Here is a 19,497-nt window from a genome sequence, read left to right on the forward strand (position 1 = left end):
AGAAAATGAGATACTGCTTCTGGACTTCATTATGATCCTGAAGCAAATGAAGCATCTAAGGCCTATAGGAGATGTAACTTACAGGGATCGTGCTGGGCAATACTTGTCCAGAAAGTAAGAACCCTGAGTTCCCATCCTGTAGCAAACCACCTCCTCATTGACAACTGAATTTCAATTGAGTGACAATCAGTTTCACCTGAAACAAATAATTATAAATTTCTAAGTATATCAGTCTCCCTGGGTTGATGTCCCCAAGCCATCATACTTACTAGCTCCTTAGCTGTATATGTATAGTATTGGCATTTTTATTACATTTGTACTTATGGACTGTGGGGTGTATGTATGGAATAGGACGTGAGTTCATTCATTGAATTTAACACCCAGAACAAAGCCTTCACTTAACTTTTTATTACTCATGGCACAAGACAGAATTTTAACAGACACCACTGAAAATGTCATTGGCAACATGAAAGTTAAGAGTAGCATGTTTTATAAAAAAAAAATCGTTTTTCTATGATACACATTCCCTTATGAAGTGAAAAAAATCTCATAAAATACTGAAGCGAATCGCCACCTGCTGGTCAAAAATAGTTTTACAGTGGAAAAACTTCAAAGGTACTACAGAATGAAGTACGTAGGAGCATTTTACAATACACACAAAATTACTGAAGAAAACATCCCTTCAGCCTTTGGTACAATGTAAATACAAAGCTGTAGTCTTTTCCCCAATATTATTGACTTTCAAAGCATTGCATATAATTTGGTTAATACTGATTATGGGGCAAAAGGAAAAGCCATGTTCTCTAATTTGAATACTCTATTTAGACTCTTAATCACTTTATAGTTGGATTCCAGTTTGTAGTTTTGAAAAATACATAAAAGTTACACATTATAAATATATATTATATGTGGTCTATATGAAATTGAATTTGACGTAAAATGGGAAGGATGATTTCTTAATTATTCTTTGTTAGGCACGGCCTTTCTCCTGTTTGATAAACTGAATCCTTTCTAAACAGATTCCAAAAATATATTCCATAACATATCAAATCTAATATTTCCTTAAAATATATTCCATATCAAAAAGCATTCAGTGACTATATTTTTTGTATCTCTCTACTATATAAAAATATGGCTTCTCATACTCTCTTTTACTTTGTTTTGTTAGTGTTTTTCTTAGGCATTGAAGGAAGGGCTGCCCCTCTTTAAAAGCTATGGCAAAAGCACAGAAACCCGCTTGTGCATATTCTAGAACATTCTATAGAATCTCCTTGCTTAGTATAAGTGAAGTGATTTAAAAAATGTTCCTTTTGTTTGCTGTGTGATATCATATACGATTATCATACATAATCTGTTACAGAATATACAATAGTCAAAACTGAAGACACATAAATACAATTAAGCTATACCAAAGCAAGGGTTTTATCTTAGAGCCAATGTGAGCAGCTTATGTATTAGAGACTGCCGTCCGTTTATGATTTTGTATTTCCCTAAGGCTGGCTATGCAATAGAATCTTATTATAAATGGTGAGGGTGTTAGTGCTCTATATCTTTAAGTGAACGGGGTTTCCCTTGTGTCATTTTTTGTTTAAAGTGTAAAAGAAGGAAAGTAGGTAAGTGTCCAATTGACCAACACCAACTCTTTTCCGTACGGAGTGAAAGAAGGCTGTTGGGACGTGAGGGCCGAAGCTGGGGGTGGGCTCATACCAGTGTTTCGGGGAGGGCATCGGGGTTGTCTGCGGACAAGAACTCCCAGATCTGCCACCGCTCTCTCTGCCAATCGTGCCAGTTGGGTTCCCCCAGGCCCTTACTGTTCTGATCGCTGGTGGGACTGGAGCAGGCGCTGCTCAGTTTTGGCTGGGCAGCCCGAGGCTCTCGCTCGGCTGTGTGGCTTCCCTCTTCCAACGGCGATCCCGAAGCTTCTTCCGGCCTCTGGCGCCTCCACAAGGGTGGCTCTGCTGGCTGGTGGGCCGATGCTGAAGCTGAAGCCTGCTTCCCTGGACCGGGATACGGAGGCGGCGGCCTGCTGTCAGGCCTGGCGCTCTCCCGAGGTCTCTGGTGCCAAGGCTGGGCGCGGCTCTGCAGCCAGGCCACCGGCAGGTCGCTCTCGGTGAGGTCCTCCACGCTGCTCAGAGTCAAGTACTGCTCCGGCCTGGGCGTGGCCAGCTCCGGCCTGGGCGTGGCCAGCTCCTGCCTGGGCGTGGCCAGCTCCGACCTAGGCGTGGCCAGCTCCGGCCTGGGCGTGGCCAGCTCCAGCCTGGGCGTGGCCAGCTCCGGCCTGGGCGTGGCCAGCTCCCACCTCCGGCCGCCGCCCTGGATGTGGGGCGTGCTGCAGACGCGGGACACCGGAGGGTGGGCCCGGCACTCCGGGATGGTGGCCGTGGTCTGAGTCCTCCGAATGGCCTGCGCACCAGTGTCCAGTTCTGTGGGGCTCCCCTGCCACCGAGGCCAGTGTGAGGACAGGTTCCCTTGAGAAAGGGAGCATGGCCCCGGTCGTAGGGAGCTGCTTTCAAAAATGTCTCCATAGGAACCTGGCAGCCAGAGAGAGAAGGGCAAGAAATAGAATTAGTGTCTAGACTGCCAGTTCAGATGTCCTGTTACTTCCTTCCCTGCCAGCTCTGAGGATTGAAAAAGCACAGGACAGCCCTAACCGGTTTGGCTCAGTGGATAGAGTGTCGGCCTGCAGACTCAAGGGTCCCAGGTTCGATTCTGGTCAAAGGCACATCCCCAGTAGGGAGTGTGCAGGAGGCAGCTGATCGATGTTTCTCTCTCATGGATGCTTCTAACTCTCTATCCCTCTCCCTTCCTCTCTGTAAAAAATCAATAATATATATATATATTAAAAAAAAGCACAGGACAGTCTCAGTTGTCACTGGGTGAAGTAAAAGACATCCTAGTGAAAAAAAAAAAAGGTACTTGTTGTTAATCCTCACCCCAGGATATTTTTTCATTGATTTTTAGAGAGCGGAAGGGAGGGGAAAAGACAGAGAAACATCAGTGTGAGAGAGACACATTGATTGGCTGCCTCCTGCACACACCCTGACCAGGGCCTCTGTAACCAAGGTAGGTGCCCTTGACAGGAATCAAACCCGGGACCCTTTGGTCCGCAGGCCAAAGCTCTATCCACTGAGCCAAACCAGCTAGACCCTAGCTGCTAGGGCTACACTTTTTGATTATTGACACAATTGCCGTAGCGGGTCCAAATACAGATGCCTAGACTCTGACAGGTTAGCTGGCAAATAAGATTCAACAGTCCTTGTCACTAATTGATATTTCAGAAAAGGTCCCTGCGACCTGGCTGGGAACACTTACTTCTCTGCTCCATTCCTGCTCAGTGAAATTTGCAATCCAAAGGAGACACAAATAATGTTCTCATGTTTCTATCATGTCAATAAAAGCTGTAGGAATAAATGAATTGAATCCAAAACACTCATTTGGCCCAGCCAGTGTGGCTCAGCGGGTGGGCATCGACCCAGGAATCAAGAGGTTATGGTTCAATTCACGATCAGGGCACATCTCTGAGTTGCAGGCTAGATCCCCAGTAGGGGGCATGCAGGAGGCAGTCGATCAATGTTTCTCATCTCATGGATGTTTCTATCTCTCTATCCCTCTCCCTTCCTCTTTCTCTAAAAATCAATAAAAATATATTTAATAAAAACAGTTTATACACTTCATGCTATAAACTAACACATACTTCATATGGATTAAAGAATTAAGTTTAAAAGAATGAAATACTATGAAAGTGAAAAGCATATAGATGACTATCCAATGCTTAGTAAATTTTGTAAAAAATTCACAAAAAGAGATACTGATAGACAATTATGTGGAACCTAAGAACATTCCAGATATCCAAAGTGAGAAAAAATGCAAGGTACAATATCAGTGGCAAACAATATAGACAAAGGGTTAACATCTTTATTATAGGAAAAGTTCATAAGAATCAATTTTGAAAACATTAACACACATAAATAGCCAGTGACATAAATGATAACTCAATGGGGGGAAATTCAGTAAATTAATAGAAAAACTGAAAAATGCTGATGAGAAAGAAATGCAAATGAAAAGAATACAATGGAATACCCCTCAATCATTATAAGGATGAAATACTGCCATCTGCGATAGCATGGCTGGATCCTGAGAGTACCATGTTAAGCGAAATAAGTCTGATGGAAAAGGCCAAGAACCATATGATTTCACTCATTGGTGGGATATAAAACAGAAAGCAACAAAGAAACTAATGGACACAGACAACAGGATGGTGGTTACCCGAGAGGTTGGGGCGTGAGGGGAGGACAAAGAGAGTAAAGGAGGTGAAATATATGATGACAGAGAGAAACTAGGTTTTGAGTTGTGAGCACACAATACAATATACAGATGATGTATCATAGAATTGATACATATACAATGTTATTAACCTGTCACCCCAATACATTTTTTAAAAATTAATACAATTTTGTTTGTTAAGTTGGCAAAAATGCAAACCCAATGACTTGTAAGGCTGATAAGTTTAAAGAAACAAAACAGTTCAGGGAAGGTCTGCTTCTACCTGCAGCTCAGAGCACAAGCTCACGCGCCCTACAGGGAACACGAAGTGACTGTACCTCTCAGCTCTTGGTAAGCTTCTTAATACATGATTCACTTTCCTAGTCTGGATTTATAACTTTCTTCCCACAATTTTGTGATCCTAATAATAATTTAAAATGCAAGAATGTACATAAGCCTAGCTGGTGTGGCTCAGTGGTTCAGTGACGACCCATTAACCATGAGGTCATGGTTCGACTCCCAGTCAGGGCACATGCTCAGGTTGCGGGCTCGATCCCCAGTAGGGGGCGTGCAGGAGGCAGCCGATCCATGATTCTCCCTCCGTGACATTTCTATCTCTCTGTCTCCCTTCCTCTCACTCTAAAAATTAATAAAAACTGGGGCAGGAGCAGGCGGGAGAGGTCAATGGGGAAAAGGGAGACATATGTAAAACTTTCAACAATAAAGGATTTTCAAAAATCAATAAAAACAATTTTTTTAAAAAAAATGTACATAAAAGGAATTCTTGACAGCATAATACAAGAACAACAACAAAATGGAAACAACCCAGTTGTCCAAGCATTGGGCGGTTAGCGATGAATATGCACTCTGAAATACGCTGTGGCCCTTACCAATAATCATGGAGAATAACTGGGAAATGGAAGTTACATAATATAGAGTTGCAGAGACGGAATGATTTTAGCCATGTTTACAAACTCTTGCAAGGGAAATGAAATGAAATACAGTCAGAGACTGACATATTTTGGTGAAAAGGCTAAGTGTAACTCTATCCTATCCCCCTCTTCTCAGCATTTTGCAAATAATTTTTGACAAGCATGTAATATGATAACAAGGCAAAGGTGAAAGGAAATTAATTTGAAAAGCAAATGCAATAAACATTTTTAAAAATAATAGTTCACCTGTCATGCCTGGGTCTTTGGATCCACTCTTCAATGTTGAATGCCAAGTTCCCCAGATATTGAAAGGTTCCTCAGACATATCTAGGAAAAATGTATTAAAAGGTATGTAATTCACAAGGAAAACTGAGGAGCAAAAATCAATACACAAATCAATGCACATCACTTCTGTGCAAAGTACTGTATTTGAGACTGTGATGGATACAAAACAGAAAACGAGGCAGACCTGCATTTTTGCAGGCGTTTTCCATTTACAAAAAGGCTCTTTCTGTATTATGGTTGTGGTAGACAGAATAAGCCCCCCCCCCCAAGATTCTGTGACATGACCCCAGAACCTGTAAGGATGTTATAGTCAAAAGGAATTTTCCAGGCATGATTGTTATGGATCTCGAGATCAGGAGAGGATCCTGGCTGATCTGAGTGAGCCCAATGTCATCACAAGGATCCTTATAAAAGGGAGGCAGGAGAGAAGATGATATGTTGATGGCTTTAAAGATGGAGGGAGGAAGGGGCCAGGAGCCAAGAATGCAGGCAGCCTTTAGAAGCTGGAGGAGGCAAAGCAGCAGATCTTCCCTGGAGTCCCCAGAAGGAACGCAGCCCTGCTGACCTATTAGAGACTTCTGACGTCCAGAACTATAAGATAAATTTGTGTGCAGTTTTAAATCACTAAGTTTGTGGTCATTCGTTACAGCAGCAATAGGAAAGGAAGACAATGATGATGAGTTGCCGGGGTTCTATTCCCAGCCTTACAAAGGGTTCAGCAATCTGGAGAAAGGGGCTGCGTGTAGATGATTAAAGAGTCCGGAGATGAAAGATAATTTTGAAAGGCATTGGGGGTCAGAGGATCTTCAGCTAAAGGAGCTAAAGACTCTTCTCTTGACCAAGGACCCTGCTTTTATTTAACACAATTTGTCCTAAGGCAAGGTGGAGCTATACACTTCAAAGGGTAGGGTATCAAAGGATATTGTCAGATTGGGGAATAGCCTACAGCTGTTCAGGTGTTTGGCCAACAGGAGGCAATAAAATGCCCTGAGCTGTCTGGCAGTTAACAATCCTATTCAGGTTTGGGGGAAGTGTCGTTTAGCCATTTCCAACAGGTAAATTACATATGTGGCTCACCCTTGTTGAGCCGCCAAGTCCCATCTACCTTTTGATGGAACTCCTGTAATTATTACATGCTGGAATTGGTTCCCGGCAATGAGTGGCAACAGCCCCAGCCACATTAACAGAGAGATAGAGGAACAGCAGTTATACTTCCTATATCTAGTCCTACCCTCCGGAATACCCCGCTATTGACATCAACAGATTCATCCCTGCATGTATTCACTCATACATCCTCTTAGTCTGTCCGTAAACATTTACTGATTAAGGTGCTATTTTATGTCTCCTTACCATCTCATAGAATCCTCACTACAATCCTGTCATGTGATCATAATGATCATTTCTAGAAGAAAATGTCTACTGGGTGCTTCCGTGTTCTGCAGTTCACATGTATTCTCTCACTTAATCCCAAGGAGATGCCCCTGAGCCCATCTTACAGATGAGGCAAGTAGTGAAAGGAGCAGGGAAGAAGTGCACACAGGGTTACGTGGAAAGTATTACTGAATGGTTATCACATGCCAAGTTTTTTGTTAAGAACTTTACATGGATTAGCTAATTAACCTTATGAATTAACTCTGCTATCTGTCTTAGTAATTGATTTCAGAGAGGAAGGGAGAGAGAGAGAGAGAGAGAGAGAGAGAGAGAGAGAGAGAGAGCGAAAGCGAGGGAGAGAAACATCATCAATGATGAGAGAGAAACATCATCAATGATGAGAGAGAATCATTGATCGGCTGCCGTCTGCATGCCCCCCACTGGGGGGGATGGAGCCCACAACCAGGGCATGTGCCCTGAACGGGAATTGAACTGTGACCTCCTGGTTCATAGGTTGACGCTCAACCACTGAGCCACATCAGCCAGGCTGTCTTAGTTTTCCTAGGAGGAGGAAATGGGACTCTGAAAAACTCTATCACTCACTTAAGGTATTGCATGTTGCAAATGGCAGAGCAGGGTCTCCAAACCCAGTGCTCTTGTCATTGGATGCCAACACTATTTGCTTCTAGTTCCCTCGGGGTGAAGTTATATCCAGGGAGAAAGCTACAGATTAGACAGGGTTTGTCCGCCTTGACCTTGGGGCGGGTCATGTTTTGTTGTGGCACTGTCCTGTGCTCTGCGGGATGCTGAGCAGCAACCCGGACCTCTACCCACTAGATGCCAAGTGTGACCACGAAAAATGCCTCCTGACATTGCCACATGTCTCCCAGGGGGCAAAATTGAAAACCAAAGTGTTAGAGTTTGCCAAGATATTAAATGGATGAAAAGAGCTAATGTGTGCCTTAGGCCCCCTGCTAGTAAGTCAGAGCCCATGTGTATCCTTGCCTATCTGCTAAACAACTAAGATGCAAGGACACTGACCCTGGGAGGACAGAATCAAGCTTTCCTGGTGTGAACTTGTCTAATAATATCCGTTTGAATCTGTGTTTAGAAACCCGAGTATGCCACGCCTCTCCTAATAGCCAAGTTCTCTCCAGAGCGCCCTTTTGGTTTTGCTTCAGAGAATATTACATATAGGAAAGCTGCCACTAATTTAAAAGAGCAAAAATTAGATATCAACTATTACATCAAAGAGGGAATAGTAAAAAAAATCTATGATACATCTATTTAATGGACATATATAGTGGTCATACGCAAAAAATGTTAGCAATATAAAAATTGCTAATAATAGGATTTTAGGTAAAATAAGTTTACTTCAAAAGTAGTCATATTATGCCCTAGCCGGTTTGGCTCAGTGGATAGAGCGTCAGCCTGTGGACTGAAGGGTCCCAGGTTCCATTCTGGTCAAGGGCACATGCCCAAGTTACCGGCTCGAGCCCCAGTAGGGGGCGTGCATTAGGCAGCCGATCCATGATTCTCTCTCATCATTGATGTTTCTCTCTCTCCCTTTCCCTATCTCTTGGAAATCAATAAAAAATATTTTTTAAAAAGTAGCCATACTATGAAAAAAAATACCATTATGTATGCATATGAACAAGGACTAGGAAAATAAAGTTTCACAGTTGGAAAATAAATTTAATGCCTGATGGAAACATGGGTTACTGCTTTTGTTATTAATTTTTAAAGTTATTTTGACATGAATATTTGTGAAAATAAAATAAAGATGCTATGATTTAAAAACATGCACACAGAAGCCTTTCAGAGTGACTCTTTGGGTTAAATTATAAATTTACGATAAAGTAAATTCCCATACTAGCAGTTAGCAGCTGTGCATCACTGCAGATTGCCCAGGACCAAACCAGACAGAGTTGGACCTGCATTACCACCATTTGTCCACCATCCAGAACTGAAATGTCAGTGCTGACATGTACACATGAGGAACTGTTGGACATTGAAATTGGGTCTCAAAAGAACTGTTGGTCCAGAAAGAAACTCACTACACACCGATTCATTTGCCTGTCACCATAACCATTATTGCTTGTCTCATTTTCGGTTCTTATAAGTGTATTTCTAATAGCACATGATCTCACTCATCTAGGGGAAATAATGAACAACATAGACTGATGAACAAGAACAGACCCAGAAACAAGGAGGCATGGATCAGACTGTCGGGCCTCAGGGAGAGGGTAGGGAAGGGTGGGAGTAAAGGGGGAGATCAACCAAAGGACTTGTGTGCAAGCATATGAGCCTAACCAGCGGTTAAGGACAACAGGGGGGTGGGGGCATGTGTGGGGAGGGGTGTGGGATGGGAATGGGGGGACGAGGACAAATATGTGATACCTTAATCAATAAAGAAATTAAAAATAAAAAATAAATTTACGATAACGTAGCAAAAATTTGAACTGTGTCTTCCAATTATTACTTAATGAGTGTCCTGCTGAGTCCCGGCCCCAAGGAATTCCTCTGTGGAGGGAAAGAACAAGCAAACACCCAGTGGCCAAATACATGTGGGAAGAGCTGCAAACCACACGCTCCCTCCCGTTGCAGACATTCAATGGTGAGCAAAGTGCCTTGAAGACTTGGAGAAATTGTACAATAGAGACACCAGTAACTTGGTTAACCCAGCATTTCCCAAATGTATTTGACCATGAAACCCTTATTTTGCCTAAAAATGTTCCTCTCCCTGGAGACTAACATTATGTTCCTTCTGGAACACGATGTCTTGTTATACAGTAGGTTCAGTTTGTTCTCTTTATAAAAGTAACAGCAAGAATTGGATGACATCTCAAACTTAGCAAATAGGCACCCAAACTCCAAGACACGACGCGGAGTTCCTGGGATGCTGGAAGGGAAAGAGCCAGCTGGGAATACCGCTCTCTGGACAGGAGACTACTTCCTAGACCCTCCAAGAGACGACTGGGCTCACCCCACCTCCCTCTTCCTGGAGAAGATCTTCAGCCGGTACTCAGTGAAAGCTCTCTGAATTGCAGAAGCAGAAACCTAGGAAGGGAGGGAGAGAAGGCCCTGAGGGCCCAGGGCACATGCTCTCACAGTCCCCCGTTACCTTTTCCACGCTGTGGTCCAGGAGAACTCTCCCTTGACTTCAGTGATGGCAAGTGGCCCACCAGCAGGTACTGCTCTGGTCCTTTGTAAAGCTTCTCCGAGCCCCCCGGGGCTGTGTTCTCTTGCATAGCCAGCAGGGAGCGCTCGGACAGCACAGGGGAGTTGTTGTCGTAAGGGGAGAGGTCTCCGCTGGAGGCCTTGTTGGAGTCTGTGGATGAGTGCCTTCCTCCGACCGAAAAGGAAACTTCCGACCGCAGCATGTCGTCAGGGCTTCTGGCACAGGGAGACAAGGACAAGTGTGTGAGTAGGCTGACCACTGGCGACGGATTCCAACACTGCGACCGTGACACAAATGACAGGGGGAGAATGCGTGGACACAGGCCGAAACAAACCAAAGGAAACCTTTAGAGCAGTATTTCACATCGAGATGGTGCAAGCGTTTCCATGAAATAGCCAGCAGAGGGCAGCACAACTCAACAGATGTTATTGGAAATGTCAAGGCGAAGGCAGGGGGGGATGAGGAGATGGATCCCTGTTTTCTCCAATGTGCCTCGCTGACATGCCTGTGGGAGTCATCGGTTTGCATTTCAAAGTTCAAGTATAAACACCTATGGAAGATGGCTCAAAAAACGACGAAAAGGGTAAAAAAAAAAAGATTAAAATATCAGAAGAAACAGAAACTTTTTGTCAAACAGAAAAGACGATTTTGTTTGGGGCAAGATGAACAAAATGTACTCATTGGAGAATTTTGAAAGGGACCGACATCCCGTTGGAAATATGATTTGAAGAAAGGCTTTCCCAAGACAGAAATGTCTGCAAAGGGAATTGAGTCATGGGCAGACTCTGGGGAGGGCTGTATATGTGCCAAAAGGTCACTACTGGGCATTGGTTATGAGGAATGAAAAAGAGCAAAAGGCTGAAATGTCATTACTTTGATCCATCAACCATATTTATGACTATATGTGTGGGAGTGTGTGCTCATGAACACAGGCAAACCAGAAGATTATGCATATTTGATTAAAATAATAAGTAAATGAGAAATTTAGAAATAGGCTGAACTTGACAGAATATATTCAAGGCCTTTAAGACATTCATTCTTTTATTTTTATTTTTTGTTAATCCCCGCCTGAGGATATTTTTCCATTGATTTTTAGAGAGAGTGGAAGGGAGGGGGAGAGACAGAGAGAGAGAAACATCGATGTGAGAGAGACACATCCATTGGTTGTTTCCCACAATGCCCTGGCCAGGGCTGGGGATGGATCCTGCATCCGAGGTACGTGCCCTTGACTGGAATCAAACCCAGGACCCTTCAGTTCACGGGCCAACACTCTATCCACTGAGCCAAACTGTCCAGGGCTAAGACATTTGGGATTCACATTTGATATCTTTAAAATATAGCATTTCACTTGCTAAAAGTACATGTAGCAACCATCAATTATATTGAATTTAAGACATTCATTTAACGACATATATTTTTAAATTAATCTTTTATCTTATTAAGGTAATAGCAACTAATTGATTGTGGTGAATATTTTGTCATTATTTGGATATTATAGGGATTCTTTCTGGCCATGGGATACCATTCAGTCAAATGATATTCTTACCACTCAATCATTCCTGACTGTTGATGGAAAAGTAGCCGAGATCTTAGTGTTAAGGGCTTATTCTGTTTGTGGTAGCAACTGAAATATGCATTCCCTATAGGGTTCTTAAGGCTATTTGGGAAAGTCTACCTCAGATTTTACATAATCCAGTATATAAGAGTGTATGTTTTGTGTGTATGTGTATGTATATAATATATATGTATATAACTTTGCAGCTGCAAAACAAATCAATAACGTCTGATGCTCACTATCTATTAAGGAAAAACTGGTAGATAACTCTTTTACTTTCCTCAATATCCTGAATTAAAAGTAATTCAGATAAAACTATGATTGAGACTTTACATGAAGTTTATTATGGCTTCATGGACAACTTTTCTTCCCCCACCCAAACACTTGGTGTAAGTACGCCCATCCTTCCTGTGACAATGATGATAATGAAGATGATGCTACTGGTGGGAACAGTTGCATGTATAAAGTGGCTGAAAGGATAAATATATGACTATAATTGGTGTCCATTGCATTTAGCTACATCTAAAGTGACTGTACAAGGCACTAGTCCTTTTTATGAATAGATGTAAAACATACTAATTAGCATAGCCATTACATTTTATATGTGCATGAATTATCACAGCAACAAAAAATAACAGTGAAAATGTGAATGGAACGGGAAAAGGAGAATGTCAGGCGTGGGAAAAGAGTGTTTGCAGTCTTACCTGGGAACATCTGTATTTTCTACCTTCCTCAAAATAGTGGCCCTGACAACATCTTGAAGGGAAATGATGACAGATTGATTAAAAATTCCAGAACCTGCTCAGTCCCCCCCCCCTCCACTTCTTCTCTTTACTAGTCCTTGCTTTCTTTTGGTTTAATTTTTCAAAACCAATCTTTTGCGATCTTAAAGAAGGTGCACATGCCTGAGGAATCCTTTCCTAACCGATGGTTTTGAGCATGCAACACGGAGGAAGGGCGCTCGCAGGGGGGCTGGCTTCTTCTCGGGTTTCCTGCAGGGGTTAGTGTGCAGGAGACAGGCCTCAACAGCATGTGACATGTGTCGCTGGTCACCGAGACAGCCAGGGGCTTGAACACTTTCTGCTGAGGGAATATCTTACCCACGTGGGATAAATAAGTCCTTTCCTTGACTCCTCTTTAAACAATCTTTTTTTAAAACTTTATTTATTTATTTATTTAATTATTTAGGTAGGTAGGTAGGTAGTTAGTTAATCATCACCCAAAGATATTTTTCCATTGATTTTTAGGGAGAGTGGAAGAGAGAGGGAAAGACAGAGAGAAACATTGATGTGAGAAAAACACATCGATTGCTTGTCTCCTGCACGCGCCCTGACCAGGGCCTGGGCCAGGGAGGAGCCTGAAACTGAGGTATGTGCCCTTCACCAGAATCAAACCTGGGACCCTTCGGTCTGCAGGCTGATGCTCTATCCACTGAGCACACCAGCTAGGGCCTCTTTAAACAACCTTATGGGAAAGAGCCAGACAACAACCGTGTGGATGCTTTTCCAGAAACTTTAGGCCTCCCATGAATGAAAGAAAACTAAAAGGTACTTACTACTTCTGCTGGAAAGTGGGGAGAAACGATTTCTTCTCCATATCTAATCAAAGAGAAAGGAGTCTCCCTAATTTTAGTGGAGGGAACACAAAACAAAACAGCTGGACACTTGTGTGTTATCATGGGCTTGGCTCTGTGTGGGGAAACTTGTGAGGAGAAAAATTGAATGTATTGAACTGGTAGCTACGTGGAGCTCAGCTCAGAATCGGGGTTCTATGTTCTTGTTAGGGCTAGAAATCATATTACTGGATTAATTTTAGTAGTTTTCCTTGTTAACATTTTTTTTGTAGTCATTAATGAAAATGTCTCCTCTATCAGCCATGGTGTTATATCAATAATAGTGGGTACATAAAGCCTTATTATAAAGAGAGTTAAGTCGATTCATTAGCCAAAACAAAATAACTATCAGAGCTACAAATACCTTTTTGACCCCTCATATTGGGAGGAAAGCATTAGAAAGGTCATATTTTAGCTCACGGAGAACCCCCTAGTTCTGTCTCATGTCTTGCTCATCTGTCTTACAAAACATACAGAAGAAAATACATTCAACAAAATAACTTGCAGATTCAGCCAATGGTTATGTGCATAAAGACACATACCCTATGGAAGAAGTTTCTTTTAAGTCTCAGTACTAGAGACTTTTGGGTTTCTACCAAGCAAGTAGGCTATAGAGTCCTATGGAACCACACATCATCATCATCATCATCATCATCTCTCTCTCTCTCTCTCTCTCTCTCTCTCTCTCTATATATATATATATATATATATATATATATATATATATATATATATATATTTTTTAGAGGCCCAGTGCATGAATTTGTGCACCTTGAAAAGAACTGTGGGCCTTGAGGCTGCAGTGGGCACAGGGGCAGGTCTCAGCCCCTCTCGCCATGGCCCCCGGTCCCCTGTCTGCCAGCAGCCCCGCTCCTGCCCCCGCCGCTCCCACATGCTGATGGCGCTGGCCCTGCTCTCATCCACTGATGGTGTGGAGTGATTGGGGCCGGCACCAGCAGTGGGTCCAAGTGGTGCCGGCACCGTTAGCGAGTGTGAGCTGTGGCTGCTGCCCCGATTGCCTCTTAGGAGCAGGGGGAGGTGGAGAAGCCCTGAGGGGCAATCGGGGCTGGCAGCTGCCACTCGGACCTGCTGATAGCGCTGAGCGAGAGGGGCCGGCACCAAGTGCTGGCAGTGGGTGCGAGTGGCAGCTCTGGCAACAGGTGCAAGCAACCATGTGGGACCACGGCGCGCGAGAGCAAAGAATTTTCAGTAGCCACCAGAGGCTCGCCCCAATGACAGGGACCAGTGCCCCGCCTTGGTCTGGAGCCCCCGCTCACCTGCTCCATCATCCCGCCGTGGCTGACGCCCACCATGGTCTACGTGTGCCCCCTGGTGGTCAGCGCACGTCATAGCGACCAGTTGTTCGGTTGTTCTACCTTTCGGTCTATTTGCATATTAGCCTTTCATTATATAGGATATACACTGAGTGGCCAGATTATTATGATCTCTGAACACATAATCTGGCCACTCAGTGTATATCCTATCCTATATAATGAAAGGCTAATATGCAAATTGTCCCTTCGACCAGGAGTTCGACCAGCAGGCAGGCTGGCCAACCGCCCATGTCCCCTCCCCCTGGCCAGGCTGGCCGGACCCCACCCATGCACGAATTCATGCACCGGGCCTCTAATATATACATATATCTAATATATATATATATATAATGACAGCACTAAGTGATAGGGGCTGGTGTCAGGTGCTGGCAGTGGGTGCAAGTGGCCTATATATATTGCCTAAGTGACCGTTACAACTGGTTGACTGAACGATCCGTCAACCGGTCGCTGTGATGCGCACTGACCCACAGCCAACCTCCCACGTTTCCTCCCCTTGGCTGGCCAGCCCCAATCGGGACTGGGCAAGATGGCCCAGATGGGCCCCATCGCTGACCAAGCTGAGGGACCCCACCTGTGCACGAATTCGTGCACTGGGCCTCTAGTGTAATAATAATGTATCTGACTTTGCAATGAGTGCTAAAAGGCTCTGTGGAATTGGGGCTCCCCTCGAGTTGGTGTACTGGAGCTTCCGGTGTGCTTCTGTGTGTTTCACACCCCAACTGCATCTTATCTTCTCACTCCATTGTTTTCCTGTCCCCAGTTTCTCAAATTACTTACCACAGTATTGTTCCACTTTACATATTTTTTCAAGCCGCTTCAACAAATTGTTTTTGGACAGACATTTAGACAGGGAAGTCACACCCACATTAAGTGTTGGGGGGACTGAAAGGGCAGCATGCTTCATGAGAACATTCAGTTTGGTTAACATAAAACAAGAACAACAATAATAATCATAACAAAAATGACAGAAACTGCGACACTCTCTCTTCCTTCATTTTCATGGTTATGATGGGATCTTATCAAGCAGGGGTGAGAGAGGAGGAGGTGGAGCCACTGTCCCTTTCCTCTGTCCTTTGGGCTGACTCTGAAAAGAAACTTGTTGGAAATGCAAATTCTCAAGCTCCATTCTAGGCCTATGACAGGATTGGCTATACTATATGGGGCCCAGTGAAAAATGAACAGGCAGGGCCCCGAGTTAAAAAATAACTAAGAATTTAAAGATGGTGAGAGCAGATCATTAAGCCAAATGTGGGCTTCTTCTGAGTGTGGGGTCCTGTGCGACTGTACAGGTTGCCTCTCTCCCCGCCTCCCTCCCGCCATGAAGCATGAAGCTGCCTACTGTAAGGGAATGTCTGGACATGGGGCTAGAAAACTGTATTTCAAAAAGCTCTCCAGGTAATTTTGATGCACGGGAAGTTTGAGAACCTCTGATACCAAACCAACCTTCCCTTCCTTAAGCCATACATGCGACCACAGGTCAAGGAAATACTATGCCAAATTGGGAGAGAAACCACAAATAATGGCCCAAACTTCTGCACTGACTGGCAGTGGGGGTAAATGGAGTCTTGACCTTGAGGTGATTGGGACCACGGCTGAGTAAAGGAGGGAGAGTGTGCCCATACCAGTGAACTCGGTCAGCAGGGTCCAGATAACTGAATGGAGTTTGGTTATCGATCAGAACATGTTGAGGTGAGAAGGGGGCCGGAGAGGCCAATCTGCTTTTCTCTGCCCTTCTCGTACATTCTCCTAAGTCGAGCCATCAAAGTGACTACAGCTAGGATCAGTAAGGTGGTGGCCAGAGTTGCCTAATAACCCATAATCCAAGATTGTCTTTCCACATGAGAGCCCACCAATGAAAACAAAACTATTTTATTCACACCTCAGGATTCTCACTACAACATAAGCAGTTCAACGCTTTAACAAATGTTAGTGTCATTTCATTGCTTTATCATTAAATCTATTGGAAAAAAAGTCTAGGACTCCCGTTTGGGTATCTCTGAAAACATAAGCTAAGCAGCCACCAACGTCTTCTCCAAGATTTGCCTCTAAGATGATTCAACTCCATGAAGACCATTTTAACTTCAGTGCTCCAAGTAAAGGCAATAAAATAGTCATGTATTAATTTGCATAAAATATTTACCCTAGCCAGTGATTCACTAGATGAGAATAGTTTAAAAGACATAGTGGCCTCATTATCTATGTCTTGGGATGTAATGGGTTTGAGGTTGGGAATCTGGTGGATAGGTTGCCCGTTGACATAGGTTTGTTCCCGTGAATGGATGGATTCCTCATGAGACCTGAAAACCCCAGGACCATCCACAGCATGCATGGCTAGCCTCAGCTACTCAACTAAGCATGAGATGGACATGGAGAGTGAATCGCTTTCTCACCCTTAGCTGGTCCCTCCATGTCAGGGTGTGAACACACCGGCAGGGCATTGTGGGCAGGCCTGCCCTGCAGCCGGAGGCACAGAACTCGTTCTGTGGATAAATAGAAAACTCCGGTTCAATTACCGGATGTGGCCGGCCCAGCTCCTCGAGGAGCTACGCCAGTGAGAAACATCTTTGGAGATTTCAAACTTGCGTTGGCTTCATTCTTGGCTCAGTGACTCAACTGATAAACCTCAGTCTGTTGGAAGTCAAAGCACATAACCATCTCAGACGTTATTAATTGTCCTGGGAAATCCACTGCCACAGCAGCTCTGGATCTATGGGGGATTTTCACATTAATCAAACTCAGTTCTGCAAGGCATCCCTTACGCAGAATCCTAGGGACAAAGGCACCCTACCCCTAGGAGAAGCAGGCATGGATCCAAACTCCCTACTGGGAGATGAAAGTAGCACCCTGGCATTAGAAGTTGCCCAAGGCTTTGGTGAAATTTGTCCCCTCATTTCTAGCTCGTATTAAGTCCTTCCTAATAGTCCTGGCACATGGAAGCATTTATGACAGGTAAAGAGAAAACAATGATGACTTTATTCACTTTATTCCTAGTATGCCTCATAAAACATCTTCCAATCGATTATTTGCTAGTCTGTAAAGGAGCTGTGAAGCACAGTAAGGTGCTGGAAGAGGTGATGTGATAAATTCTCCTGCCATCTTGAATTGTCTTTCCACAGACGGTACATTTATGCTTTTTGGAATTTTCCATTATGAAATTCTCTATTCCATGTATGCTGTTCCTGTAATTTGCTAAAAAGGCTTTCTGGAATGGAGGGTGTGTGTGTGTGTGTGTGTGTGTGTGTGTGTGTGTGTGTGTGTGTGTTTAATGCTTCATAATTTCCAATGAATCGAGCATGACAGTTGACGTCACCAGCTACTGCCAGTCAATAAGATTCATTGCTATACTGGTAAAGCCCAATTTCTTATCTCTGAAAATTTCCTGAGAACTGTTTTGATTTTTACAAATCCTAGTAAAAGGAAAACAAATTATAGTCCATCTTTTAACACCCATGGTTTTGTGGAAGAAGACCTTTTTAATGACCATCATTGAAATATTAAAATAAATATTTATTTGATAATTGAAATGGGATGCCTTTAAATGATGAGAATGCCTAATATTCCTCCATGTCATGAAGATAGTTATTATTCAATAGGAGAAACATCCAACTCAACAAAACAATTACTTTCCAGTTCTGAAATTTTATCCTTTGAGCCAACTATGGGTCTTTACCCATGGTCTTGATTGGCTGGTCACTGGTTTTGCTATTTTGGGGGCAATTTCAGTAAAAACTTTGTGAAGGCTGCTAACAGAATTAAATACAATGAAATGTAAAACTATATAGTAAAGATTTGGTTCATTCATACCGATCTTCTCCCCAAATGCAGTTCAATTTGTTTTATTTTGATTTTGTTTCCAGTATACAGTAGGGAAATGCTCTACTCTGTCCTGTATACTGTAGAGGTATATATGTTTTTATTTAATTTTTAATGATTAATATTTCCCAGAACATTAAAACAGTTGAAAAATTGAAAAGTAGATACAAGTTACAATATTATATTAAGTTTAAAACTTTATTTATGCCCAAACAAAATCTTATCATTATTTTAATTTGGGTTAACTTAATTAAAAATTATTTAAGATTGGTACTTGGTCCCGAAAATTTTTCACACAGAGCAACTCTCTCAGTTGAAAATAAAATGAACAAAGAAGTATATTCATAAAACATTATTAATGACTTGTTTTCCTTTAAGCCAGGGTATCTTTTGCTTCTGGCTCCAGTATGGCTTGGCCTGCCACTAGTCTTTTAAAATTTTTTGATATTTTGTTCATAATAGATATTTGGCATTAACTTTGATTTAAAAAATATTACATTTTAATATTGTTTATCTTTTTTTATTGATTTCAGAGAGGAAGGGAAAGGGAGAGAAACATCCATGATGAGAGAGAATCATTGATCAGCTGCCTCCTGCACACCCCCTACTGGGGATTGAGCCCGCAACATAGGCATGTGCCCTTGACCAAGAATAGCACTCAGGACCTTTTAGTCTGCAGGCCGACGCTCTATTCATTGAGCCAAACTGGCTAGGGCTCAATATTGTTTATCTTGATGAGTGAGTTTTTTTTGGCATACCCTTAAATTTTGCACCTACGTGAGTGCCTGCCTGCTTTTGCTCACCCTGGTCCCAGCCCAGATATGACACCTTGTTCTGTTGCAAATACCTGAATTCCACGTACCCTGTGCTCTTTGATTTACCTTCCATTATCATTCCCTATTTCCCTACATCCCTAAGTCAAAGCAGGGGGTTTTATTTTAAGTATCTTTGAAGAAAAGAGCCTATCATCCTAAGGAATATACCAGACAAGAAATTTTAAAACCTCAAGTCTTCATTGTTAGTAATATAAATGTCTTCTCTTTGGCGTTATGTTTCAGTTAAAGCCAAAAATGTAAGCAGACAAGCAGGAAAAAAATAACGAATCCTCCTTTCACTCCGCCAATTCTATTGTTGCATAAAGAAGAGAAAAA

The 19,497-nt window shown here is 43.0% G+C and overlaps 1 protein-coding gene across 3 annotated transcripts in view; it reads right to left on the reverse strand.

Moving 5' to 3' along the window:
• Positions 1–463: 463 nt before the first annotated feature.
• Positions 464–19,497, reverse strand: part of ARHGAP6 (Rho GTPase activating protein 6) — a 506,928-nt gene continuing 487,894 nt past the window's right edge. For all 3 annotated transcript variants that reach the window (XM_079764312.1, XM_079764314.1, XM_079764313.1), the window contains exons 11-13: positions 9,976–10,247; positions 5,442–5,522; positions 464–2,531 (exon numbers count right to left, since the gene is read on the reverse strand). In XM_079764312.1, coding sequence (XP_079620438.1) covers positions 1,702–2,531; positions 5,442–5,522; positions 9,976–10,247 — 1,183 coding nt within the window. In that variant the 3' untranslated portion in view covers positions 464–1,701. The remainder of the gene's footprint in view (positions 2,532–5,441; positions 5,523–9,975; positions 10,248–19,497) is intronic.

The sequence above is a fragment of the Cnephaeus nilssonii genome, assembly GCF_951640355.1.
Source record: "Cnephaeus nilssonii genome assembly, chromosome: X".
NCBI classification, from domain to species: Eukaryota; Metazoa; Chordata; class Mammalia; order Chiroptera; family Vespertilionidae; genus Cnephaeus; species Cnephaeus nilssonii.